General features: G+C 40.3%; 2 protein-coding genes across 4 annotated transcripts in view; one reads left to right on the top strand and one right to left on the bottom strand.

The window, feature by feature from the left end:
• Positions 1-2,504: 2,504 nt before the first annotated feature.
• SMIM20 (small integral membrane protein 20) lies at positions 2,505-8,397 on the bottom strand. Its single transcript, XM_068188825.1, has 3 exons — positions 7,964-8,397; positions 4,236-4,292; positions 2,505-2,944 (listed from the first exon to the last, which is right to left on the bottom strand). Exons 1-3 carry the CDS (start codon positions 8,070-8,072, stop codon positions 2,907-2,909), a joined length of 204 nt encoding a protein of 67 aa, XP_068044926.1. The 5' UTR covers positions 8,073-8,397; the 3' UTR covers positions 2,505-2,906.
• Positions 8,398-8,598: 201 nt separating this feature from the next.
• The window catches only part of SEL1L3 (SEL1L family member 3), a 33,391-nt gene continuing 15,830 nt past the window's right edge, over positions 8,599-26,159 (top strand). For 2 of the 3 annotated variants that reach the window (XR_010998605.1, XM_068188820.1), the window contains exons 1-11: positions 8,599-8,734; positions 12,865-13,432; positions 14,983-15,109; positions 17,913-18,034; positions 19,365-19,480; positions 20,192-20,247; positions 21,187-21,319; positions 21,907-22,039; positions 22,716-22,862; positions 23,295-23,500; positions 24,990-25,169. Coding sequence is in view for 1 of the 3 variants with exons in the window: in XM_068188820.1 (XP_068044921.1) it covers positions 8,678-8,734; positions 12,865-13,432; positions 14,983-15,109; positions 17,913-18,034; positions 19,365-19,480; positions 20,192-20,247; positions 21,187-21,319; positions 21,907-22,039; positions 22,716-22,862; positions 23,295-23,500; positions 24,990-25,169 (1,845 nt within the window). In the remaining 2 variants the exon portion in view is untranslated. The remainder of the gene's footprint in view (positions 8,735-12,864; positions 13,433-14,982; positions 15,110-17,912; positions 18,035-19,364; positions 19,481-20,191; positions 20,248-21,186; positions 21,320-21,906; positions 22,040-22,715; positions 22,863-23,294; positions 23,501-24,989; positions 25,170-26,159) is intronic. The other variant, XR_010998606.1, reaches the window with a different exon arrangement.

Genomic DNA, 26,159 nt, shown 5'->3' with positions numbered 1-26,159 from the left:
CCAATCACCAAATTAATACTAGTCAGACGTTATGAAAATAGTGAAGAAGTCTTAGTTCCAGCGCAAGAGTCCTGGACAGCAGAGTTCACTACATTGAACTTCACTTGTCACTGGGTACCTGGAAGAACAGGCTTGTATCAAGCATCCATGAGCAGAACAAAGCATTGCCTCAAAGCCAGCTGCAGGACTAGGACCTCACACACGAGAACAGGGCAAGTCTTCAGGCAACTGGCACATGTCAAAGCAATCATAAAATTCCAGTGTAAATTCTGCATAATTATTGCAGTACATACCTTGTTAACTTTACACTTTTATCCAGATAGAACAACAAAAATTCGTAAGAGAATTTCACTATCCTAAAGCTTTAAAGCCATGGTCCATCAGCCCACTTTATTAGGTGGAACATAAGTGGGAAGTGATGCTCATTAATACCAATGTACACCATTTTTAGAGTTTAGATTCACTTCAGTAGTACTCAACTGATATAAACTGCTGAAAATTCTGTACAATATGGCAATTACAAAACTTACCGAGTTTTTCTGCACTGGAAGGAATTTGTGATCATGACCAACAGACATGCATAGCTCTATAAATGCTAAGTAACTCAGTTCAGGTACTCAAATGTTTTGCAACATTTAGGTAATATGAAGGCAAAAGGCTCAGTGGCTGCTGGTGGCGGGTTCAGAAGGCAGGTTCTGCTGTTCAGAACGCATCTAACGGTCTTCTAGGCAAGATCCAGACTCAGCAAATTGCTCAGTTTCACAAAATAAAGGCGTAGCAGAGATCCTCTTATCTCTTAACCCCAAACTAAGTAATTTCACATTCTCTGATGGTTCCACACTACCATGATATATGATTTTTAAGCATTTGTGTCACCAAGTGACAGAAGCTGTGTAATGGAAAAATTCCCACATTCCCTAAAAAATCTTTGATTTGCAGCTTGTCAGTTATAGATGGAGTATCTTCATTTCAGCAATGTTTTATTTTCACTGAGGAAGTATTTTAGATGAAAAAACTTTGCTGAAATGGTCTGATGCATGAATGTTTTGTTCAAAAAAACAAAAAACCAAGGCTCCCTCATTTCTGCAGTCTCACTGAAGAAAGGTTTAAATTATAAAAACTTCTTTTTCAGCTCTACTCTTTTCACAGCAAACACAGAATTAACTTTGTGGCAATGTTGCTCTGTTCTACGTAATGAAACTTCAGACTGGAAGAGGGTGGGTTTAGATGAGATATGAGGAAGCTCTTCACTGTGGGGGTAATGAGGCACTGGAACAGGTAGCTCTGAGAAGCTGTGGATGCCTGGAAGTGTTCTAAGCCAAGCTGGATGGGGCCCTGAGTAGCCTGGTCTAGTGGAAGGTGTCCTAACTCATGGCAGCAGGGTTGGAACTGATACCTTAATTTTAGCTTTCATATTTTCCAGATTCTGTACTGCTTTAGTATAACTCTGAACTTCATATAAAGTGTTAGCAAGTTCTCTTCACAGTTTAGTTAGACAAAACAATCCTTTTCCAGCCCAAGAACCAAGGATACCATGGCAGGTTTGGGCCCAAAAAGTGTAAACAACAACGAATTGAAGAAAGCAATTTGGGAGGATGGGACTTCATAACCTGAAGCTGTAATTGGACAATTAACCCCAATATGTAAATGGACCAAAACTTATAAAAGTGTGAAAACTCAGGACCAGGCATCCATCCTGGGCACAGCCATGGCCAGGTTCTGGTACTACCCAAGGTGTATCCTTTGAAGGCCTTTTAATAAATACCTACTCTATTCCTTTAACATGTCTAGCCTCTGTTCTAGGTAGCCTCTCAAGGCATCAGAACTAGATGAGCTGTAAGGTGCCTTCCAACCCAAACCAATCTATGATCCCTACACTGAATGAGTACACTCACTCTGGCTCCAACCATCATGCAACATGACCTGAGAACTCAAAGGAATCAAATATGGCCACATTCTCCCAACAAGCAAACAGAAAATATTCTAGTGCTTAAGTGATAATAGAAGACTAAATAAAAACCTAACTCATAGGAGGAGAAGTGTGTCTGAGTGAGAGAGTAACGACAAAGACAGGTAGAAATAGAATAGCAAGCAGCAGAACGGCAGTTTGCAAAGAAACACTGTAAACATGGAGTCTTTCATCTGTTTTCCCAATAGAAGTGTGTGACGTCCAAAAATATGACAAACATCTGCTAATGTTAAGAATAATACTCTGCCCATACATTTTTCAAAGCATACAGTATCCTGCAATGATCTTTAAAATGTTGTGTGTCCTAATTCTACTTATTTGACTACAATAATTTTCTCCAGGTTGAGTCTGTTTTGCTTGCAAAAGAAACTGGTAAGAAATCTCCTTCTGTTTATCCAGACCCACGAGCTCTGTCACTCTGTTTACTCCCATTGTCCAGTAGAGGAGCAGGAGTAAGAATGGCCAGGGGAACACCTGGCAGGCAGCCAAGGTACCTTCCACACACACTCGCAAAACAATGAAAAAAAAGTACAAATTGGTTTAAATTTTTTAATGTACAAATTTACACTCATCATGTTGTAACTTTCAAACTAGGGAGGAAATTGTAGCAGTCTGCATAATTTACTCTATCCATAATTTAGAAGTGTACAGATTAGAAGAAAATCCTTTTTCTTTTTCTCAAGGAAATAAATATTTCATTTCTACACTCAGTAATCATTCAGCTTTCTAACAGTCTGTGAGCTATGCACCAGCATTCTTTCTCAGAACTAGCATGTTTTGATCTCTTGGGATTGCAACCAGTAGCCTTTGTTGCTCCTCATATCACCACACAACATATTCAGAATTCTGCTCCAGTGACACCTAAAGACACATTTCAGTGAAAGAAGCAGCAGCTGAAGACGTCCATCTTCAGTTTTGCAATACATCCAGCTGCAAATTACTTTCTTCCAAATGGATCCGACCACACTTTTAACCCTACAAATCAAACATCAGAATACCAACTGTTGATAATTTAGACTGTTGGAGAAAAAAAAACCAAAACAGGCATGCTACTCCAGCTTTGTGTATTACAAACAATGAAAGAAGCCAACTATTTCTGCACTGAATTTGCAACTCTGTTTAAACTTGCGAAAATATACAGAAAGACAACCTCATCCTGATCTTAAACTTCAGATATTGGAAAAATCTATCACATTCATAGGTAAGGCTAATATTGTTGGATCGATCATTTAGAATTGCACCTTGCACTTAAATTTGTCTAGGTTTCCTTTTCAACTAATGGATTTTGTAACTTATCAGCAGCTGAATTCAGATGAAAAGGAGAACTTACACTAAGAAGAACTGGTCATTGAGTACCTACATCTTGAATAAATGAGCCAGTCCAGTCCTCTCATACGCTTAGTAAAAAAGACAGGTTTAGAAAGACCTCTATTTCACAATACCCTTCCTACTGCTCTTCAGCATTTCCCCCACTTTCCTGTAAAACAAGTCTTGCACTAATGATCTAACCAATGCGTGTAATAAGATCATGGCTTTAATTCTATTTGATTTTCACCTGCTGCTGATGTTAGGCTTTTTCACAAACAAAAGTACATTACCCTTTAACATATTCAGACATTACAGGTTTCATCAAGACAGGCACTCTCACATCTTTAATCAAGAAATGCCAGCCTCGCGTAGCCACTCCATTTAACATTATAAAAAAATGAGCTATCAAGGATAGTCTGCTACACTTGAATTTTATTTCCCTCATATTCTTTTCTAAGCCTTCCACTGTCAACAGCAAGGATCCAAAAGCTATTAGCAGTGCATTCCAAATTTTCCTTCACACGTAGTGGATTTCTGCATGGCCCATCCATGAGGCCAGAAGGCACGGCCAAAGTGCTGATGAACTGTGTTTCAGCAGAGTTGGGTATTCCACAAAACTAGGGCGCAACATTGTTCTTTATAGCTACAGCTCAGCCTGTCCATGGTTCTTGCTTGCTCTGAGCTGGTTCAGAAGTGGAAACTGGCCTCTAACAAAGTGTGAAGACAAGAGAAACTCTGCAGCTTATTTGGCCAGTTAAGTCACTTTAAGATGAACTTCATTAAAACTGTAATTTTTCAGTGAGGAATTAGCCTGAAAAAATAATTTAAAGGCAAGTTTATTAAATATGTTTTCACTGAATGTATTCTTCACTGTATTATTTAAATCCATATAAATACTGAGGCCTTACTTCAAGAGGGTCTTTAAAACAATCAATGCAAACACATAAATCAAGTGTACCTGCAGGCTGAATATCCTCTTGAACAATACCAGCTCGGTTTATTGACTGTTCATTCTCTGGAAAACAGAACAGAAAGGAAACTACTAAAAAAAAAAGAAAATACCAGATATCTTGATTGCACCCAATAAAATAATCTTGAACATTTATTAATTTGAGATGCTACACAGTAAAATTCTGTTGAGTATCTACTTACAGAATGAGCATGTAGTATTCCTACTTCACTGAGAAACTAATAGCTAGTCTGTTTTGAGTGATTACAAACAGTAAGATAATCATCTTAAAGCAATGCCTACTGTTTAATAAAGATGTCAAAACACCTGCCATGGTCCCAGCACTTAAGGGATGGCCAGTACTTTTAGAAGCTGTCATTCATATGCTCAATATAAAACTAGTCAAAAGATTTTTTCTTTTCAGCGATTCCCATTTTCAGGCCCTGAAAGACCTTGCAAAAAGGTTTCATGACAGCACCTACAAAATTACTGCTGGTAAATTTTGTGAAATTCAGCATCTGAGGGACATTCTCCCATACACTTAGCCTGTTTCAGGCTTTTATTTTTTCTTTGAAAGATTCAACCACTTCCACAAAGAGAAATAGAGAAAACTACTATTTTCCCTTACTAAATGCCCCTCCTCTTCTTCCACTTTCAGTTACACACTTCACCACCACAGTGGTACTCTGAAGAAGGAAGTCAAAGCTCAGGTGGATTCACCTTTTGCCCACGCCACTGAACTTCTGAGGCTTTTAAAAATCTGCAGGGTGCGCATTCACAAAGGAAGCTCAGAATGAAGCTCACCTTAAAACTGAAACTTTTCATTATCCTATCCCACTGGGAATGCACTGGCCCTACATGTTTTCAGGCTGTCTAGGAACAAGCATAATGCTACTGGAGACTAGCAGGAAGATCACAGTAATTGATTCTCCTCGCAAGGGAACAGGCACTAGAGGCACATCCAGGTTCTCCAGTTCTGTTCACTGAGCATGGTAATTCCACTTCATCCTTTATAGCAGACAAAGTCTCAGGCACCTGCCTAATTTCAAAGGAAAAGGCACAAAACCCAGAAAGGGGAAACAGAATAGATTAGGGCAAGGAATGAGACATCCTGTAGGACATGAAGGAGAAGGATATTCAGTCTTGAGGGGAAACTTAGATTAGAAGAGAGGCAGGGACAAAAACAGGAACCAATCTGAGAGTTCTGGGGACACACTTGAGTTGAACAGCAGCAGCTGTTAATGGTCAGGCAAAGAAATCAGTGCAAAAACGTAAGAGATGATAAATACATAGACAGGACACAGAACAGTCAATAGGGACACTGCTCTGGGGCCTGCAAACAACTTGGAAGACAGGTAAGCCAAAAAAGAACAACAAGGAAGATTCAATCTTGGTGACAGGAGAGCCACCTCACAGGATGGGGCAAGAACAGAGTATCACAATTCAGAAAATCAGGAAATCTGTGAAAATGTCATAAAGAGCAGCTATCAAGCCACTGTTTTAGTTAATCCATGTGGAAAAGGTCTGTGCTGATGGCCTCAGAGTTTTATCATTGCCACTAAACTGCAATCTTTTTGAAAGCTAGATACAGACAAGAAAATATTAGAAACAGCAAAGCCACAAACTGAGGTACTAAAACCCTACAAAATAACATTTCTGTATGAAATTAAGTCAAACTCCTTTGTGCACAATTTATGGTTCATATCAACAATTTGATTACATATGAACAGTTTTGCCAAGTAGCTTTCATCTTATTTGTTAAATTGCCAGGAACTTCTCTGAAGATGTTTGAGAATCATGCAGTAAAGTCTTCTTCCTGAATGTCTATGTACTCCACTTGCTTAGAATTTGGGAGATATACAAGAAAAACAAGAGTGAAGAAAGAAAAGACGGCATTTCATGTTTACATAATTCAATGTCATCCAGGTAACTAAAATTCATTCTTGCCTTTTGCATGATTACTATGTGATGCCAATCAGAACACCCCACTTTCGGGACACAGCATCCCCAAACACAGAAATACTGAGTATTCTCCCACAGCTCAAGCCAATAGAGGGCGGGAGCTTCGAAGGAAGTTGTCATACAGGTTACTACACCGTACTCGGAAAATCCTCTGTACTCCAAAGGTTAAATACTTGGGCTCAAACACCACAACTGTGATAGTCCACAATCTTGCCTCAAGTATTGATAACAAATGCTTGTGCCTCTCATGATAAGCATCAAGAAAAGCTCATTGAAAATGAATAAAGGCGATATCAGATGGAGATTCAACACCAGGCAATAAGTTTAGAATCAGTTATCAAATCACAAGCTTGTGCACTTGCTAACTGAGCATCAATTCCATCATTTTATGTCCTAAATACAGATTAAAAATCCCTAAACTGATACGAAACATCTACTCACATAATTCACAAGTACAAAGGAGGACATTGTCCACTAGTTCTGTCCTTTCTTTACTGCCAAGACACATTTCTGATATAGTATTTTTGGAAAGTATAGCATAAGCAAAAAAGATTTAGTAATAAAGTTTTCAAAGGGAACACAGAGCAGGAAACATAATTGTGGGAAGCTTCACAAGCATAGCATCCTTGAATAAAAACTTGCTTCTAAGTTAAATTTGACTTGACCTCTGATGCAAGGCCAAAGCCCTTCCCATAAGACCATTAAATTTGTTATCATTTTTTCTTTTTCCTTCCTAGAAATCTTCAGTTGTCTTGGCAGATTAACTACATATATCTTCATGTTATCAGCTTGCTTAGTTTCATAACACTTAAAGTGAGGGGGCAAGGCTGGTTGCACCAGAACTTTCCCATTTCCTTTGGCAGTATTTCACAGAAGTGGAGGAGTAATGGGTGCTCCCCGTCCGGAGCATCCGCCTGGAGCCGCTGAGGCTTCACACCTGCAGCTCCAGGAGCCTTTGAGGGCTTGGGCAGGTTTTCTTGGCAGGAAAGTGGGGATTTCCTCAGGAGTCAGTTTCAGAGACTCTGCAGACTGAGACCAGCTCTAGCAAATCATCACAACTGGTTGCCAAGTTTTAAGTTAGATTTTCAGTTGCAGCTGGAGAACAGAACTCGAACACCTTGTAGAATCATTGAATAGTCTGGGCTGGAAGGGACCTTTAAAGATCATCTAGTCCACCTCTTCTGCACTGAGCAGGGACATCTTCAGATAGATCCAGTTGCTTAGAACCCTGTACAACCTGATCTTGAATGTTTCCAGGGATGGGACACCCACCACTCTTCTAGGCAATCTGTTCTAGTGGTTCAGCACCACCATCATAAAAAAAATGTATTTCCTTCCATCTATTCTGAATTTACTCTGTTTTGTTTAAAACCATTACCTCTAGTCCTATTGTAATAGGGACTACTAAAAAGCCTGCCCTAGCTTTCTCACAAGCTCTCAAGTGTTCTACAAGGTTTTTCTGAAGCCTTCTCTTCTCCAGGCTGAAGAACCCAAACTCTCTCAGCCTTTCTGCATAGGAGAGGTGCTCCATCTCTCTGATCTCAATTTCTTCAACTGCGTCTCAATCCTCTAAGGAGCAGCTGAAAGATGTTCTTTATCACGTGCTGGCCAATAACTTAAGAGCAACGGCGAGCTGTATTGTTTTGGTTTTCAGGTATCTCCAAGACGAGCAGAAAGCCTCGGGAGTCACCCACCGAGCGGCAGCCCCAGCACTCCCCCAAGCCCGAGCACAGACCGGCCATGGCCCAGCCAGCTCCCCCCGCGCACGGACTCACTGTACTCCTCCGGCAGCAGCAGAGGCCGGAAATAAATGGGGTAAAAGGCGGCTCCCACCAGGGCCACGAAGGCGCCGAAGATGCCGAGCGTGCGGTACAGCGCGGCCATGGCCCGGCGGACAGGGCCCGGCGGACACGGAGCGGCGCCTGCGCGGGGCCTTCCGGGGCACGCGGCAGCGGCGCGGGGACCGCCCGGCCCGCCGGGAGGGCGCCCCCGCGCGGCCGGCGGGGCGCAGTGCGGGCACGGGGCCGGCGCCGCCGCGCTGTCAGCCCGGCCCGGGCAGCCCGAGATGATGCGCCCCGGTCCCGCCGCCCCGCCCTAAAGCGCCTCGCCCGACAGCGGGAGCTGTCCCGGCCCGGGACTGCGCCGGTAGCGCAGCGCCGAGGCGGGAGGGCGGGGGCCGCCGCGGATCCGCAAAGGAGCGAGCGGGCGCGGCCCTGGGCGGGGATCTCTGCCGGGCGCGCCGCTCCCGGGACGCCGCTCGGCGCCTGCTGTACGGAGCTGCGAGGAGCCGTCAAGCAGCTGCGCGGCACGGCCGGGGCTCGGCGTCTTCTGGCCCAGCCCCTCCGCACCTGCGGCGGCGGAGCGGGGCCCTGCCCTGCCCTGCCCTGCCCGGGCGGCGGCCCCTCCTCCAGGAAGCCGGATCTGCCGCATCCTTGTCGCCGGGCCGGCCGCGCAGTCCCTGCCGCGCTGGGCACCGCCGCCGCAGCAGCATGCGGCCCCCGGCCGAGCCCCGCCGCCCCCCTCCGCTGCTCCTCGTCCTCCTCACGGTGAGTGCCGCCGCCCCGCACCTGCCCCGCGTCCCGACCCAGCCCGGGCGTGGCGGCAGGGCCGGCCCGTGCGGGGCCGCGGGTCGTACCCGCAGGGCGGAGGGAGCCGGAGCCGGAGTCCGGCGGTGCGCGGGGGGCTCGGGCCGGGGCCGCCTCTCGGAGCCGGCCCCCGGCTGTCCGGCCTGGCTCCGCGCCCCCTCCCAGCCCCGGGGTGACTAGGGCCTGTCTTCCTGAGATGGGGGACGCCGAGTCGTCACATCCAAGTGCTAAGCTTTCTGCCCTGGGTGACGATAAACTTCTAGAGTGGAAGAAATGGGGAGGCCTTTGACATCTGCTTACAGATGCACGACTGAACATACTGCTGCACTGGCTTATGGAAACAACCGTGGTTTAGGGCCAGTTACTGAACTACTTTTTCATCTTTTTTGTTGCTAAGCATAAGCTCTGGTCAAAATCTTTGTGTTCCTGTACCATGTTGGTGCTGATGGAGAGCAGCAGATCAATGCCCTTTTTTGTCATGTCTTCTTTTCACACATCGTAAAATGTAGTATAACGTGTTGGTCACTTGCAGGTGAAGAACTGCAGTTATCTTCAGGTTTTGTGCAAACAGGTGCAGGTTTCAGAAGGTTATGTGGAATTTCTGCAGGGTTGAACTCATGGAGGGTCCTGTTGACATCTCCAGCAAATGAAAGAATACTTGCTCAATCGTTTCTGTATTATTGCATTACTGAAAATGTTCAGTTTCCCAATGCTTGCAGTGGTTGCCTCCTACTTATCCCAAGATCTGATGGGATGACTTGGGCTAATTCATTAAGATTCAGCACAATTTAAGAAAAGAAAACCTTTTACAGCTTTAATGGCTAAGTTGCCCCACACAACAAAGCCTTTATGCCTTTAGCCTTGTTGAACTTTGCCTAGTTCATGATAATATTTTGGATCAGCGTAGCTGGCCTCTTTAGTGTGGTGGAAAACTTTTATATTTAAGTCTCATAATCACACTCAATGTGTAATCTTTTCATCCTTGTTCTATGTCAGAGGTGATGCGCATTTAACTCTTCCTTGTCTAATATAACAAGAAGGGAAGAGGCTTCCTCACCAGGTAGGAACATTTACATGATGCACACTCTGTGCACTGTGTAGTGGCAGCCAAGTGGTTACAGAGACTCAGCCATGGTCTGGAAGTTTCTAGTCTGCAGTCTCTGCCAGGCCTCCATCATTGTGGAGTTGCTCAGGGTTCTTTGCTCCATGCTGTTTAGTGGATGAGCCTCCAGAAGGGTTTGTTAGATGGGATGTAACAGCAGACTCAAATATACTTCATGCATTTTGGCAGCACAGGCCTCAAGTAATACCCAGGGACCAAAGAACAGAAAGTAAAATGGGGAGCCATTTAGCAGATCAGGCACTACAGGAAAGGTACTAGATCAGCAGAGCTGAAGCTAAACTTAGGCATCAGCAATTGTGTTGCATTGTGTTAAGTGCTCTAGGAACCTAATGGAAATTGTTCTGCAAAGACCTGGCTTTGGGTTTCAGAGCTTACTGTTTTGGGATCCCCCACCATAAAATTTCTGCCATTCACTGGAAATCAGATGGACATATTCATACACTGCTGCATATTTGTTAATGAACTGTGCCAGACCCAAGTTGTCTTTGCTGGAGTATAGTTCCCATTGCTCTGTGTTGGATAACCACTGAGGAAATTGAGAGCTGGCTGTGTGTGTTTTGACAGTAAGTGTGTGTTAAGCACACATTAGTACCCCTATGCTTTGTAGTATCTACCTGGTAGACTTTTGCATCTTGTGATAACGACATGGCATTGTGTTCATAGTATAGTACCATCTTCCTCACGACACAGCCCCCTTGTCACAAAGTTTAAGCTACTTACGAGTAGTCTTTATTGTAAGATCAAGAAATACTAATTATAACCAGCAAGTACAAGAGATTTAGGATAATTTATTGCTGCTGCTATGGGCTTTTAGTCCTCTTGGAAGTATTTAAACCAAAGAAGAATTGTGTTTGAAATGTAAAAGAACAGTATCTTTCATCAAGTGAAGCTCTGAAAGATACTCAAATTAGTATTTAAATCAAGGCTCTCTCATCAACTTTTATCTCAGTATTTGTGTGTGTGTGTTATTCCAGCATATGATGGACACCATACCGTGTGTTCCAAGGGACACCAATTTTCTATTGCTATTCCTTTTTCAGCCCCTTCTGTTTACATAGTTTTTACAATATCACAAAATCACAGAACGTTCTGAGTTGTAAAGGACCGACAAGGATCTTTGAGTCCAACTCTTTAAGTGAATGGCCCATAAAGGGATCAAACCCACAACCTTGGCATTATTAGCACTGTGCTCTAACCAATATGCATTTTGCGGAGTGGGAAATAAGGCAGAGAGGAAGGCTATAACTCTGATGAGACTGCCAAAATACTGAGTTTCTTAGGGTTTTGTGGGTTCAAGGTGTAATCTTGGTGCTTAATGTGTTTATCAGTGTTCAGCGTCACTGCACATCTCGCTTGCAATGTCTCTTGTTGGATACAAGAAGATAAAGAGCATTTGGTTGCAAGTATGGGAAGTGTTTAAGTGACAAGTTCCCTAGGAACATTAAATAAAGAGATCTAGAGCTACCTATCTGCTCACAATGATAACTAGCTTTTTTTTGTCCAAAAGTTCCCTCATTCAGTTATGTCTTCCAGTGTTTACCCTTAATAAAGTCAAGGTCTTGAAGTAAACAGCATCTCTATGCATAGTTGTGTTCCACTAACAACCCCTGAGCTCTTTTGCACCTCTAAGGAGGCAGGGAAGTGGGGGAAAAATAGCATTTGATCACACAGGTGATGAAAAAATCCAAAAACGTCATCTGTAGGAGCAAGGAAACAGTATAAGACTTAGTTCTGAATTTTCCTAATATTTACACCTTCACAGGTCTTCCTGGCTTGATGTTTTTTCAGTGTAGCTTTCAAGGAGTGTCAACAAATTCTTAAGAAATAAAAAGCAAAATAGTTTAGGGACTTTTACTGATCTCATTATTGGATTGTGGGCAAGGTCTAGTGCTCCAGGTGCACAACATATAATTTCTGTGATAAGAAATGTACCAATGACTAGACCAAACCCTTTAAATATTTTGGAAAATGCAGTGAAAAAGGCATCAATACAAGATAAGAATCCAAGATAAATTTTATTTTAATTTGTTTAATCCTAGCAAAGCTAAAAGTTACCAAGACAGGTATCATTTTGAGCAATCTTAATGACCGTCTTCCCTGGTAATCCTAAGTGACAGTTGTGAGTATTTTAAACAGACCGGGGACATGGTGGAGCTGCTGTGCTGGTGGCTTGCCCTCAGAGCTGAGTAATCCCCAGTATCCTTGGCAATGCATCAAGCTGGATACTGACTGCAGGGCAGAAAGAAAAGGAGCTGTTTGAGGCTTTAGAGAAAAGAACTTCAGCATAGAGGATAATCCTGTTGTATGTCCAGGCACTTATTCTCAAACTATATATAATATACATAGCTGTGGAGAGCAAAAGCTGAGCAAATTCAGCCTGCTGGTCTTGCTGCTCAGATTTCCAAGTTCAGCTTCAAGATAGGAACATGTCAAAAATTAAACATTTCATTAATATTAATTCATTCTCAGGAAGCCTTTGTTGTTATTTTGTCCTTCAGGGACCTGCATGACAGGTAACAAAATTTCCTAACTTTTTAAGAAAATGCAGAAACATCAGGCTGTGGCAATTCTAGCAAACAATGATACGTTATGAATCTATGCCTGTACATTTTCATGTACACTCCTTAGGCCTGATCCTAGGAGCATGTTTAAATAGCGTGACGTGTAAGTTGCTATCTTAGACCGGATTCCACTTGCGTCAGGGCTGAAGGGTACACCCTGTAAATACAGTTTGTTTGTAGAAGCATGTGTAACTTTGAGAACTTGATGTAAGGATGTTGTTGCCATTAAAATCTTGATGGTGACTCTGCAGTAATCCATGTCTACTTGCTGGGTAAAAGAAACCTCATCTTTTGAAGTTAAAGTATGGTGTATACATGCTTGTGCAGTGTTCTGTTAATACTGTGAGTATGTGAATAATCACATAGATTCTATGGTTAACATGTTTGTGTTTCGGGTTTTCTTTCAGAACTTTGTGCTGTCCTTTGGAAAGGAGACATTACAGACAACAGCAGTTACTCCACAGTTTCAGAAGAATATGGATTATGTAGATTTTATCTATTTAAACATTTTAGAAAAGAAAGTTCTTAACAATTCAGAGGTTTCAGTTCAGTATTTATGTTCTAAGCCTTGTATTGTCAGTTTAGAAGCAGTAGCTTCCTCTGAGTTCAGGACTGGTGTACCAGTGTATAGAAGGAGATGGAAGGATGAGAAGAACCTTTATGTTAGCAGAACTCGACAAGTACACTTGAAATTTCCAAGCATCATGGTTTACAGAGATGATTATATCATCCGAAACTCAATAATAGTGCACAGTGTGATACTGTACGCATGGATTAGCCACAAATCAGCTAGCAACCATGATGATGAACAGAGTGAAGACTACCAGGCTGCGGTTGCCAAGAACTACACATTTTTAGAGGCAGTTCCACCTTTTGAACGGCCATATAAGGACCACAAAGTTTGTCTTCAGTGGGGTGCTGACTATTTGTGGATGCTCCAGGCCAATAGGATACCTCAGTGCCCTCATGAAACTGGTACGTCCAATGTCACTTTTTTCCCCCAAGGAAACAAATAACATCTCTGGTAAGCTGTTAAAAAGTGCCTACTAGTAGTAAATAGTAAATATCACATACAGTGGTTTACTTGGGAAGCACTGTTGAACATGTAATCTCCATAACTGTGAGGTTAGAGCTGCAAGTTACTGAAGCCATCCTGCTCTTCAGATTGTTTCGTCACAGCCAGCCTGGAGGTTGGTAGCAGCCTGGCCCCCTATTTTCTAAGCATATTCAAACAATTTTAGTCAAAACCCACCAGAGTCAGTGGACATAATTCCTTTGTCTTCAGAGAGAGTTGTTCAGTCCCTTACTGCATTAATTCAGAATCAGTTCTGCAATTCATGCACACATAATTTTCACAGAAGTAGTCTCCTTCTCCTTAAGATGATGGCCTCACCCTCAGAAACATATTTTCAAGTCTTTGTAGTGAGCTAAACTTTACAGCACCTCTTTCTTTTTTTTCCCCTAGCATTTTAGGGAAAAAAAATAGTAGTTTTAAATAAAAAAATGTGTCTTGCCAACAGTATAGATTACTGAAGCAACTTTGCTTTCTAGATTTCTTGAGTTCTTTTTTTTCTGCCTCCCTATCTCTAGCTTTACACTTGCTGACAATTCTTTTGCTCTCAATGCGTGCTCAAAGCAGAACCTAGAAGGAAAAAGAACATTTGTTTCTAAATGGTTCTCTCTGAGAAAATCCCATAATGGTATTTGTGTCATTTATTTTCACTACATTGGCATGTAAATGCTCTGAAGAAGAACAGGGAACATCTTGCTTCCTTTAAGGGCTTTCTAAAATACTTGTTGGAGACAGCATGTAATATCTGACAACACTGTGAAACATCTTATTTTCTGTATTATCTATTTCTATTACAGATTAAATCAGTGTAATATACAATAGGAGGAAATAATATTCAATTTTTTTTCTTAAAATAATATCCTAACAAATTGCTCAGGCTTTGGTTTATTTTGTTTTTTTCTTTTTGTTTGGTTTTTGGGATTCTCTAGGCAAGCTGATGATAAATCATGGCCTTGAAGATTTTCTCCTGTTTCTTAGGGGGGCAGCTTTATCAGTTTTATTACAGGATTATCCATACCAGTTAAGAACAGAATTAGTATCTATGCATACATATAATATAGAGAGGCAAGTGGAGACAAGACAAATGGAGAGCAAGTCCAAGAGATGTGGAGAAATGTCACTTAGGTATAACCAAAGATAGATGAGATTTAAGTGAATAACATAAAATAGGACTTCTTGTTTACTGACTGGTTCTTTAAGTATCTTAGATATAAATAAGTCTATTCTTTCCCTGCTTCTAATTCTGAAAACAGGCTCAATTTAACTTTTAGTGTGGTCCAAGACTGTAATGTATTTAACAGCAGCAAGTGAACTTGTGTCTAAGGACTTACTGAGAGTAAGTGTTAACTTTTAATCTGTTGTGTGATTTAAATGTTTGACTGTAGGAATGTGAGCTATATAATTAGTTTCTATGCTTTCTGTCTGTCAGATTAAGAAAGACTGTATTTTGCAGATGGTGTCCAGGTTCTCGAATTTATATATGCTTCCAGTGGGGAAAATACAGGAATTGTGAAGAAATTTGAACAATTTGAAAACAGAGAACTTGAGACAGTCAGACAACATCAGATTGATTATCCCATGTAAGTATAGGCAAGTAACTGAACGGGGCTGTATTTGGTATTTGAAGTCTATAAATGTACTTAAACTCTTGGGCTTTACCACAAATTAAAGGAATACTGCCTACTAATTTCAGAAAAGATGCAAAAGGAGCCTAGTTAGCCTAATTCCTTCTGATTCCAGTTTAGGACAGGCTTAAGCTGAACCTCAGGAAGATATCTACCGTATGTATTAGTGCAGTGCTGTGTAAGAGATGCCACTGAAGGTGTAACTGAATGGGTTAGGTACAGTTAGGAGGGCGAGTTAGCTCTTACCTGCTGTCATGATCACACTGCTGTCTCATGACTAACTAGCCTGGGGTTGGTTTTCTGCATTACAAACTGATCTGCATTTCTAACATTGTTTGCAGACCAAGAGCAGAGTAGGATTTCTTGCAAGGGCAAGCAGCATGAAGCAGCTTTATCCCTTTTTATCTGCTCCATATTTATAAATTCCCACTCCAGTTTATTTTGCACCTCACAAGCTGCTAGATAGAATCCTCTGCCTAGATAAGTCTTCCAGCTTGAGCTTATTCAATTTCTTTCTACCATTGCTGTGTAAACTCTCCTATTTAGACAAGAGTACAACTCCTTAGGCCCTGCACACTATTCAGTTACAGGGGAATCGCTCTTGTAAGGTCATCTTGCTCTGCTCTGGCCCCCCTTCCCAAAACGTCACAACTCTCCAGTCATATTTTGCAACTTCAGGGAAAAAGAGATACATAAATATACCTCCCTTCCACCAGATGCTCTTACTCTGGCAACATTATTAATGAAGTAGGAAATAATTACAGGAACTGGAACTTGTCTGCTGGTTTGCATTTGGCCTGTGGCCTCAAGAAGAGTGCCAGGATGACTTGCCAGGGAGCACAGGTTGCATGCAAATTACTAGTTCTCAAGCCATAACTGAAGCCATAAATACAGAGCAATTTTTAGCTCCTGGTCTCTTCTGGATGAGTGACAGCCTCCTGCTCTTTGCTCACCAACGCAGTTGCATTCTGCTTCTGGTACGGAGGCACCTAAGCTCTGGTTTGGGGTATATGGCATGAATTTATGCATCTTTTTATCTGCTCCACACAGTTCTTGCCTTCAGGTGATGTCTTCAGTGTGTGTTGTGGTTGTGTGACAGCCTGGGGTAGTTCTGTTAGGAAGAGGAAGAGCGTTCTTCTCTTCAGTTCTTTCCCAGTTCTGTGTATGTGAGCAGTGGTTCCCCACTGTACAAAAGGTTAACAGAAGTAGGTGGATCTAACTGAGATACTTGTTTGGTTTCAGTCAGGGATTTGTAAAGGAAGAGAGCCCGAGATACATAACTGTCGTTTGAGCCTGCAACAAGGACAGGCTGGAACTGTAAGGGACTGCTCATGCTGTTTGGCATTCTGCAGCAGTGGAGATATGAAATGAGTCAGCGTTGTCCCAAACTCTGTCCCAAGAAATGTGTCCAGAACAAACACAGTCTCAGACTGGCAATCAAGGATTAAATGGAGACTGAGGCATTTGAGTTTGCTGTATTGGCAGAGATGAAAGTTGAAAATAGCGATATATAAGAGTGAACACACGAGCAGTATTTCTGGAAGCACACTGTTTGCCTGTAGGTCCTAGCAATAAATATACAAGTGATTGCAATTTACAAACCTTTCTACCTCACCCATGTACCATCTGTGGAGAAAATGGTGTTAACAGTTGTTTAAGGCATAGTTTACATTAGGGAAAACTTAATCACCCTTGCATTTTTTTTAAAGCAAGAGAGCAGGTGTTAGGCTTTTAGACCTACAGTAGTTTAGTTTAGGAAAAGATACAAGGTACTAATGTTAAGCAATTTTTGAGAGAGAAGCAAGGCAAGCTGACCCAATCCTAAAGTATTATAAAAAATATTGACCATTTTTATTAATTACAGACATACAAAAACTATCTCTTTCTAAAAGTCACTAAGAAAAGTGAACTATTTCATCAGATATGGTAATAATTATAATGCTTTGCTGAATTGTACATTGGAGGTACGATTTTCAAAATCATTCAGCACTGACCTAACTGCTGTGGCAATGTTACAGAAATAAGTGATCAAATTTCTATTAAGAGAATGGAAGCAGATTTAGTCTGGCACAGAGGAACTCCTTAAAATAGGATATTGTAGTATAAATTCTGCTTTTAGTGCCTCCACCAGATTTAAACAGAAATTTCTAAGTACATAGTGCTGTTGGTGTTTGGTTTTTTATTTTGCAGTGTTCCACAGTTTGCAGAGGCTCCACCTTTATTTATCCTGTGATACTTCTGTGGCAGCTCTTCATACGTACCTGTGCTGTCCAGAGGATGGACTCATTTTTAACTGCTTCTCCCAAGCATATTTTCACAGTTCAATTTTAGTACAGAAGACAGAGCTTATAGTTTTTACTGGCTTCAACAATCAAGATGACAAGACCATGCATCTGGGGGTTTGGTACTGTAGTCTGTGTGGGGGAGGTTGGCACCAGTTTGTCTTGGTTGTGTTTTCAGTTCCTTGGTGGTGTAGGATCTGGAAGTAGCTCTGAGCTGGCATTCTGGAATTGATTCAGATAACATTTCCTTACTCTCTTCTCCTGTTGTTACCAAAAAAGTCTGCAGTTAGAGATCAAAGATCCAAGAGTCTTAAGTGTGGTTTTTCTGAAGTTTTTTTACTGAGAGGATGTGTTCTATTCTGAAGATTACATTTGTGAGACAGATTTGCTAAATTAAAGTGAAATGCATGCTTTTCAAATTACATAGAGACCTTTCTCATTGGGAGTGGATTTTTTGTTTGTTTTTGCTCATACAGGTTCACCATTTCAATCTGGCTATATCTACTCCATCACTGTGAAAAGGATCTGTGTGGTATACTCTATTTTATTGATTCAAAAGAAATGTATGGTACTCCTGCTGTATTTCTAAATGAGGAAGGTAAGGGACATTATTAATGGCTTTCAGAAGAGGTCTAATACAGTCTTTATTGATCTGTGCCTAGGAATAACATTTATAAAAAGATATTATTAGACCTATTTTGTGAAATTGATCCCTCACAAAATGCTTCTTTTTGGCTATAGTGTCTCAGTAGGAAAGTAGCTACTATATTAAAAGGAGAAAACGTAGTAGTTGCATAGCATCTAATCTTCGCTAACTTCAGGAAATGTCTGCTTTGTCAGGAGAATAGCCTGAATCTTACAGCCAGGAACATACACTGAGATTAAATAGTCTTACCTCAAGGAACAAGCTTTCTTAATATTACTGAAGTATTATTTTAAGTTGATCTTAATTCCTATATATATATATACACAACATGAAAATTTTTGATAATTGGAAGTAGCCTCAGAAAAAGTCAAAGTCATTCAAGGTCTTGCCTACATTGTAATGTTCAAGAGTGAGTCTGTTTCTCTGATCCAGAAGAAAGTTAAGAGGTAGCACTGTCTTAGTCTTGCAACATTTGCAGTGGGGGTCTGTTGTTGTCAGAAGAGGGCTGGGAGCTGATTGGCAGGATCCCAGAGGAAATAAGCATGCAGAGTTTCAAAAGTGCACACCTGGCATTCTCATAATACATTTTATTCCTCCTTCTTTGTGAGTTTGACCACTGACCTCTTCCTCTCTGTTATTTTTGTCATTTTCATTTTCTCTGTCATGTAGCCAATTTCAATAATTATTTTATCCATTATAAAACTGGATGCTTTTCTTTGAAGAACAAAAAAAAATGGAAGGTATCAGCTTAATATGAGAATTGCCTGGTGAAGTTTTAGGGCCAGTTTTATTCTCAGTGTTAGACTAGATTATCATAGTAGGCTGTTCTGGTCTTAAAAGCTCAGACCATGAGAGTAGCTTCTACAGGTCCAAGAAGTGGAGGGTAGAGTCATCTTGTACTTGATCTTTGTAGTCACATGCCACCAGTTGAGTGCTGAGTGGATGCCATTGTTTACTGGTCCCTTCTGCTATTTACTGCAAGTCACAACTGCTTTCTGATGTTTGAGATCTCTGTGACAGCCTCCTGTAGGTTTAGTCTGTTTAACCCTGGTTTTCAGCCTGTGATGGGATCCTGAGCATCAGCTTCTGAGATTGTAACTGAAATGTGGAGCACTGTCTGTGGGACTCTCTGAGAGCTGATGTATGGCTTGCTGAGTGCTCAGATTTCTGTTGTTGGTGATGAAGAGGACAGAATCAATGTAAACAACATGTTAATAAACCCATTCTTGCTGTTAATGTTTCTGTGGTGTTTATTTCCTTTTTCTTCCTGTTTTGCTCTCAGGTTATGTGCATATTCAGATGCATCTCATGAGAGGGGATGACCTTGCAGTGAAAACTAGCTTCAGCCTTCCTCTGAAGCAGTGGTTTCGACTGGATCTCTCCTTTAAGGGTGGACAGGTATCCTTGCTACTGATTTATAAACTGACAAACTTCTTAATAGCTGAGGTTGAGAGAAACACTGTAAATTGTACATGCTCACATAGCAAAATAATAAAAAGTCTAAAACTAGAAGTTGTGAGGGGATGTTCAGACCATCCAGCTTTGGAAAATCAACTTTGATTGATTGAGTTGGATTGAGTGCACCCTCAGCAAGTTTTCTAATGACACCAAGCTGTGGGGTGTAGTTGAGATGCTGGAGGGAATGGATGCCAGATGGACAAGGACAGGCTTGAGAGGTGGGCCCCTGTGAACCTTGTGATGTTCAACAAGTCCAAGTGCAAGGTGTTGCACCTGGGCCAGGGGAATCCCAAGCACAGAGTAGATTGAGAACAGCCCTGGGGAGAAGGACTTTGGGCTGTGTATCATCAAGAATCATTGAATCATTAAGGCTGGAGAAGACCTCAATGACTGAGTCCAACCTTTGACCAAACAGCACCATATTAATTAAAACCACAGTGCTAAGTGTCACATCCACTTGTTTCCTGAACACTTCCAGGGATGGTGACTCCACAATTAACATGGGCAGCCTGTTCCAGTGCTTGACAAGCCTTTCAGTGAAGAAATATTTCCTAACATCCAATTTAAACCTCCCCTGGAGCAACTAGACAGTGTAATAAATGTACCCTGTAACATTTCTTTTATTGTAATTAATATTTTGTGCTCTTTTAGATCGAAGTAAGCAGTGTTGGGAAGAATTTGAAAAGACATCATCATCAATCTTTTACGTAAGCAGCGTTTTCCCTTTGTGGAGTAATATGTGTGTGTATGTTCAGATACAGAGAATGGGAGAAGAATAGCACAAGTTTGTAACTGAGATTGTAATTGATTTTGAAAATGTCTGTGGTCTTTTTCTACACTATGCTTTCAGAACCAGTTTGCTTTACTGTGCTTACATGACGCATGAGCTGAATATTTTTGTTAATGCCATGAGTTAATGTGGTGCATGATCTAGTACTAGAGTCTGATAGCTCTCACTAAAATCTGATTGACAGGTCAGTGGCATTAAGATCAGTCTTCAAATGAACTTTTGGCCTTACTGAAGTCTAGTTTTACTGTTGCTGTGAGAGGTAATATTTCACCAGGAAAATTGTTACTTGCTTTACTTAGAGAGCAAAATTTCTTCCAAAAGTATTCAGGCTCTGTCCTTTATTCTAAGCAACTGAATATTTTTAATGTATTTTTAGTTGTTTTCTTTCACTATAGTTTACAATGGACTCTTTCTTGTGCAAAAAATTTAAAAAATGACACTTAATAAGGGAACTACATAACAGTGAACTGCATGGCACACTTCAGGATTGTTCCTTCTCTGCTATGCTTTAAATCCAGAAATTGATAAGTTGCAGATGATAACTCTAGGAGAAAACTTAAATTTTCATATGCTGATTTTAGAAAAGTGAAAGGGAAAGGTGGAACTGAAAAGATTGAGCTTAAATAATGATGCATAAAATATCAAAAGATACAGGTCAGAAAAATAAAACACCCTACTGGTTTAATATATTTGTAGACAAGGAATTTATTAAATTTACTCCATTATTTATCACACTAAATTGCAGAGAGTAGATTTTGAGAATAAACAAATGCAAAAGAAAAAGATGCTTGCAATGAGCTTTCTTCTTTCACAGTACGTCTAGATAGTCAGCTTACTTCTCTTTCATGTTCTCAAGTTTTAGGGAAGATTTCTATTGTGATGACACTGCTGGATACTTCGTTCTGGGAGGCAGTGGGTACGTAAATGGTATCGAAGCGTTCTTTGGACCTGTGAAATACTATCGCCTCAACGTGTTGGAAACAGAACAGGTAAGCAAAAGCACTACTTGGGAGTGCTGAAATATTCGCAGCCAGCTATGACTGTATTTTATTTTTTCAGATGGAGTGCTCATCAAGTGATAAACTAGCTATGAAGCACAATAGTATCTGGGAACATATGTCATATATGATCATTTTCTGTTGAAATCTGGCAATATTAGTTACCATTTCAAATGCTAAAAGATAATACTTTGGAAAGTGTGTAAAGCAGTGTTTGTAGATCTATACTTAATGAGGACATATTTTCACTACTGCCTTGTTCCCAGTGTTTCTGATGATACAGTGTTGGATATATTTGATGAATCTGTGGTTTTGATGAAACTGATGGTAAAAGTCACATGGGTTTGGTCAGTTTTGGAAATTCATCTGTGATTTTTTGATTATGCTGACCATTTAAATAGACAGTGGTCTACTGTGGCCAGCATCAGGTTGTCTGACACACTAATACGATGTGCCAGATAAGCTGATTGTAGTGAACGATTTGTTTCCTTTTGTTATTTGTGTGCAATGCATCTTTCCAGCTGAGAATACACAACAGCAGATGGGTTGCCACTTATCCATCATTTGCCTTTTTACAGATTTCTAATCCTCTTCATGACAAAGACACAGTGGAACAAATTGAACTTTACTATGAGAGATGTATGGACATTCAAGAAATAGTTTATGATTACAGATATATTGTAAGGCAAGGCGAAAAAACACACAGAAGTTGTAAGTGTTGATCTATGACATGAATTTTAAACTGTCATCTTTGGAGACCTGGTTTCTTTCCTTTAACAACTGGATATTGATCATCAAAAGTAAAATTAAATTCAGCCATAACAAGAAAAAAGAGTTTAGTCTCATTACAGTTAGCTAGAACTGGGGTTTTGTCTCTGCAAATACTTTTGTGTCATGGAATAAAAACTTGAATCATCTTGATATGTCTTCTCCAATAAAACAGGTGCCTAAAGGGACAAAGAAATACTCTCAAGCTTTCAAGTATGCTATGCAATTGCCTTTCTTCCATTTCATTTTCAAAATGACCCTAAAGGAAAATGAGTGGGTTTTGCTAGAATGTTTCTGCCACAGTTGCCTAACATTCAGTAATTAACCAAAGTGTCCACTTTGGTGAAAGGAGAAAGACATTGCTTAAATATGTGCTGAAAACTAGCTCATGTTTCTAATTTGAATTCGACTGAATGCGTTGTGACCAGAGTATGGAAGAAGAAATCTAAATATATTTATAAGTGGCCTGTGCTAGCTGAGTGAGTTTTTAGCTTTGTGTTAAGGGTGTGCTCATCTTGTCCATGAATTTTTAGTTTACTAGAAATTTTTTTTTCTGTCAGAAACTTCTTTTCAAGACCAAAAGTCAGCTTTCATATCTTAAATATTTTGCTTTCTCTAGGTTACTATGAAAACTATTATTTGGAGCTGATTCACAAATATGGAGAAAAATCCAAATGTGATGCTTTCATGTGGGGAAAAGAGCTCAGGGAAAAGTACCACACTTTGTTCAAACTGTTACAAGAGATGGATTTCAGTAGTCCAGATGGTAATCATGTTTCTTTTTTTAAATTGTTCTTAAATAACTCAACAATATTTGTTGTGTAGTTTAGTATCATTTGACTTAACGTGTTATACTTTTTTTTTTTCATATTAGCTAACTTAATATAGGAGTGTTAAGTAGGTTCTATGTTGTAATATGCTGCAGGTGGAAGGATGGCTTATTAGGTAGAAGGAATCACAGAAATATCCTTATGTTTGTAGTGGTTAGTTACTTTGAGATGGTATTTTGGATTTTTATTCACCCTTTATATTCAATAATAATTGTTTCTCTAGGAATTTTGTCTGCATTGAGAATACCATTCAGCTTGAGAAATAGCAGAATCTATTATTCTGTCTGTTATTCAGTTTCTGGGGAAATTGGTTCCTAATTTTAACTCTTGCAGCAACTGTGTGTTCTATATTTGATTTTTAGTGTTAGAAGATGGAAGTGATACAGTTGTAGAAGTTGGCCGAAGGATATTTGAGAAGGCTGTGAAAGGTCTGTCCAGTGCCAATGGCCTCAGCAATTTGGGCTCCTCTGTCCCTCTCCTGGTGGATTCCAGTTGTTGTGGATACCATAAGGCTTCCTATTTCCTTGCAGTTATATTTGAAACAGGGCTTGGTGTGCCTGTGGATCGTATAAAGGTACTGTATTTAACATGTGCTGTTCTGTCTGTGAAATTCATTACCTTTAAAGACTGTTAAGAAATGGGATGTTCCATTGAATTTTAAAAAGTGAAATGGCCCTCAGATCCAGGTGGTTGAAGGGATTCTCCAGTAAAGCTACTAATAAATACCTTGATGGCAGTGATATCTTTATGAAAGCCTGATGGTGGGAATCCTAATCCTGCTCAAGCAGAACAAGGATATAGTAAAGATCTGAAAATGGTAGTAAAGTGAACGGCATAGAAAGTACTGCTTTTCCTAGTCACTGTGGAGCCAGGGTGAGTACGAGCCCTTGAGTCACCCACAGTCATTTGAAGACAGGCAGGAAAAAAGTCCCAGATCAGGCAAATCTAAAGTGGAAAGGTTGCATAGTACAGTCAGGAAAGAAGTCTGATTTTAGAGTGTGCAAAAATGTGACACTGAGTATATTATGGTAAAATGAGCAAGGGTAACCAGAGGAGAACAGTTTTCTTTTGTAAAAAAGTGACTGTGCTTCAACTGAGCAACTGCAGAGTTTGAGAACTCCTGACCTCTTAGGCAGGTTGCAAATAACTGAAATGTTTCAATGTGTTCTAGGTCACATAAAGGGAAGGTGTTTATATGTTAGGGGAAGTATGTGGTATAATAGTAATATATAAAACACTCATAAAGAATAGCAGATCTGTCTGTTGTAGTTAGAGGACACTAAATCAGAAGAACTTCTCACAGGCCAAACAGAGACAAAGCTCACCTGCAATTCTTCAAAACCAAGAAACCTTAAATAGGAACATTTTTTATACCCTAATTATAGAGTATACAGTGCGTATTATGGAGGCTAAGTCATTTCAGCATTGGATCTGCTTCAGGTAGTGTAGGAAACAGTTTAATATCCACCACAGATGGGACACCACTGGCTTTCTTACTGTGCAGGTGAAAATAATAGTAGTGCTGAAAATATCTTTTGGCAAATGTGTGGTACATAGACCAATTAACATGTACCTCAAGGGAGATTTGTGCTGAAACCTTATCAGCCATGGATTCCATCCTGCTAGTCCTGTCAGATCCCTAGAGTAAGATTCTCAAATGCTGTTTGTTAGCTTCCATATGGTTCCACAGAATTCAGTGTGAAAACTCCAGCTGGCATCAGTGGGACTAGTTAAGTCACTGCTGAGTATAAGAAGTGTCAGAGTATAAACAACACTGTAGTAAAATGACATTAAAAAATTGCTGCACATTTAGTGATGACAGAATAAATGCCATATTTGAAAAGTATTTAGAGCCTAGTTTTTCTCTCTAGTTTTCTGTGCAAACATAAGACATTTTGACTACTTTATGGCTGTACTTGCTTCTGTAACTGTGTTTACAGAATATAGCTAGTATCTCAGCTACCAGTATGAACATTCTGTTCCCTGTAAATTTCCTGCAAAGTGCTTAATTTGTGAACTGTGCAGTGAATTCACTCTTGTTTATGTCTGTTGATTTTTGCCAGGGACTGCTGTATAGTTTGGTTGGTGCTCAGGGGAACGAGAGACTTTCTGTGATGAATCTTGGCTATAAACATTACCAAGGGATTAATAACTATCCACTTGATTTGGAGCTGTCATATGCTTATTACAGCAATATTGCAATAAAGACATCCCTGGATCAACACAATATAAAAGGGGAACAGGTAAAAGAGTTATAAGTGTATCTGAACTTGTTTTCTGTGCAAGTTATTTTTCATATTCGTATTGTGTGGCCAGAAGATTTTTGTCTTGATTTGCAAATATTGGCTCATCTGATTCGTGTCCCTGCCTGTGGCAGGAGTGTTGGACTAAATGGTCCTTAAAAGTCCCTTCCAGCCCAAATCATTCGATGATACAATGTTTGTTACAAAATCCCCCAAATTATATGTAGGTATCATTACTATGTTTCTTAGGAAGGGGGAATCAAAACAACAATCAGACTCAAATCCTCAGAATTGTCCACAAGGCTGTCTTTTATTAAAGTCCAAGCCTTGGCTCCTGAATCCTTGCTCAGATTTTTAATTATTAATATAAATGGATGTGTTTATTAAGCAACTGATCTGCTGTTTCAATAGACAGACGTCATGAAGTTCCTGCAAAAGATGAATTGTCCTCTCCATACTTTAACCTTTTATATAATCAAATGTAATGACTTGGTTGTTAAATAGTTAGTTATCTAATAAAGTTACAATAAAATGATTTTAGAATAGGCTGCTAAACAGGAAGTAACACAACTTTATTTGTAGAGAATAGTCAAGGTAGGTTAGTGCTACAATCCTGGCTTATCAGAAAAAATGATTATTGTACAAAAATAGCGAGATTCTAATTGCTGAAGAACTAAAATCTGGCAGACATACCTAGATAAGAGTTCTGTGGGTCAGGCCTTCATCAAGCTTTCTGCCAGTCCTTTTCTAATCTTTTGAAAGCAATTTCTATAGAAATATTAAAGCCTTGAAAGATTTAAATACACTTCTTTGTCATTTTAAAATGCATTTAATACCAAAAGATGGTTTGGGGTTTTTTTTCAGTTGTTGGTGTCTTGGCATTTCTTTCTGGAGTAGAATGGACTTACAGTTTTGGAACAAAGCAGTAAATGTTTTTTACAGTGGATGTAAGAATAGTTCTTAATGCACTGGCCAACAGAGGAGTGATGA

The sequence above is a fragment of the Anomalospiza imberbis genome, chromosome 4 (assembly GCF_031753505.1).
Source record: "Anomalospiza imberbis isolate Cuckoo-Finch-1a 21T00152 chromosome 4, ASM3175350v1, whole genome shotgun sequence".
Lineage (NCBI taxonomy): Eukaryota > Metazoa > Chordata > Aves > Passeriformes > Viduidae > Anomalospiza > Anomalospiza imberbis.
This window is presented reverse-complemented; position numbering and strand designations above follow the sequence as displayed.

Coding starts and splice junctions, on each gene's coding strand:
- SMIM20 (XM_068188825.1), bottom strand. CDS start 8,072: ATGGCCGCGCTGTACCGCACGCTCGGCATCTTCGGCGCCTTCGTGGCC. Junction 4,293..7,963: donor GCTGCTGCCGGAGGAGTACA/GTGAGTCCGTGC, acceptor TCTGTTTTCCAG/AGAATGAACAGTCAATAAAC. Junction 2,945..4,235: donor AGAGGATATTCAGCCTGCAG/GTACACTTGATT, acceptor TTTGATTTGTAG/GGTTAAAAGTGTGGTCGGAT.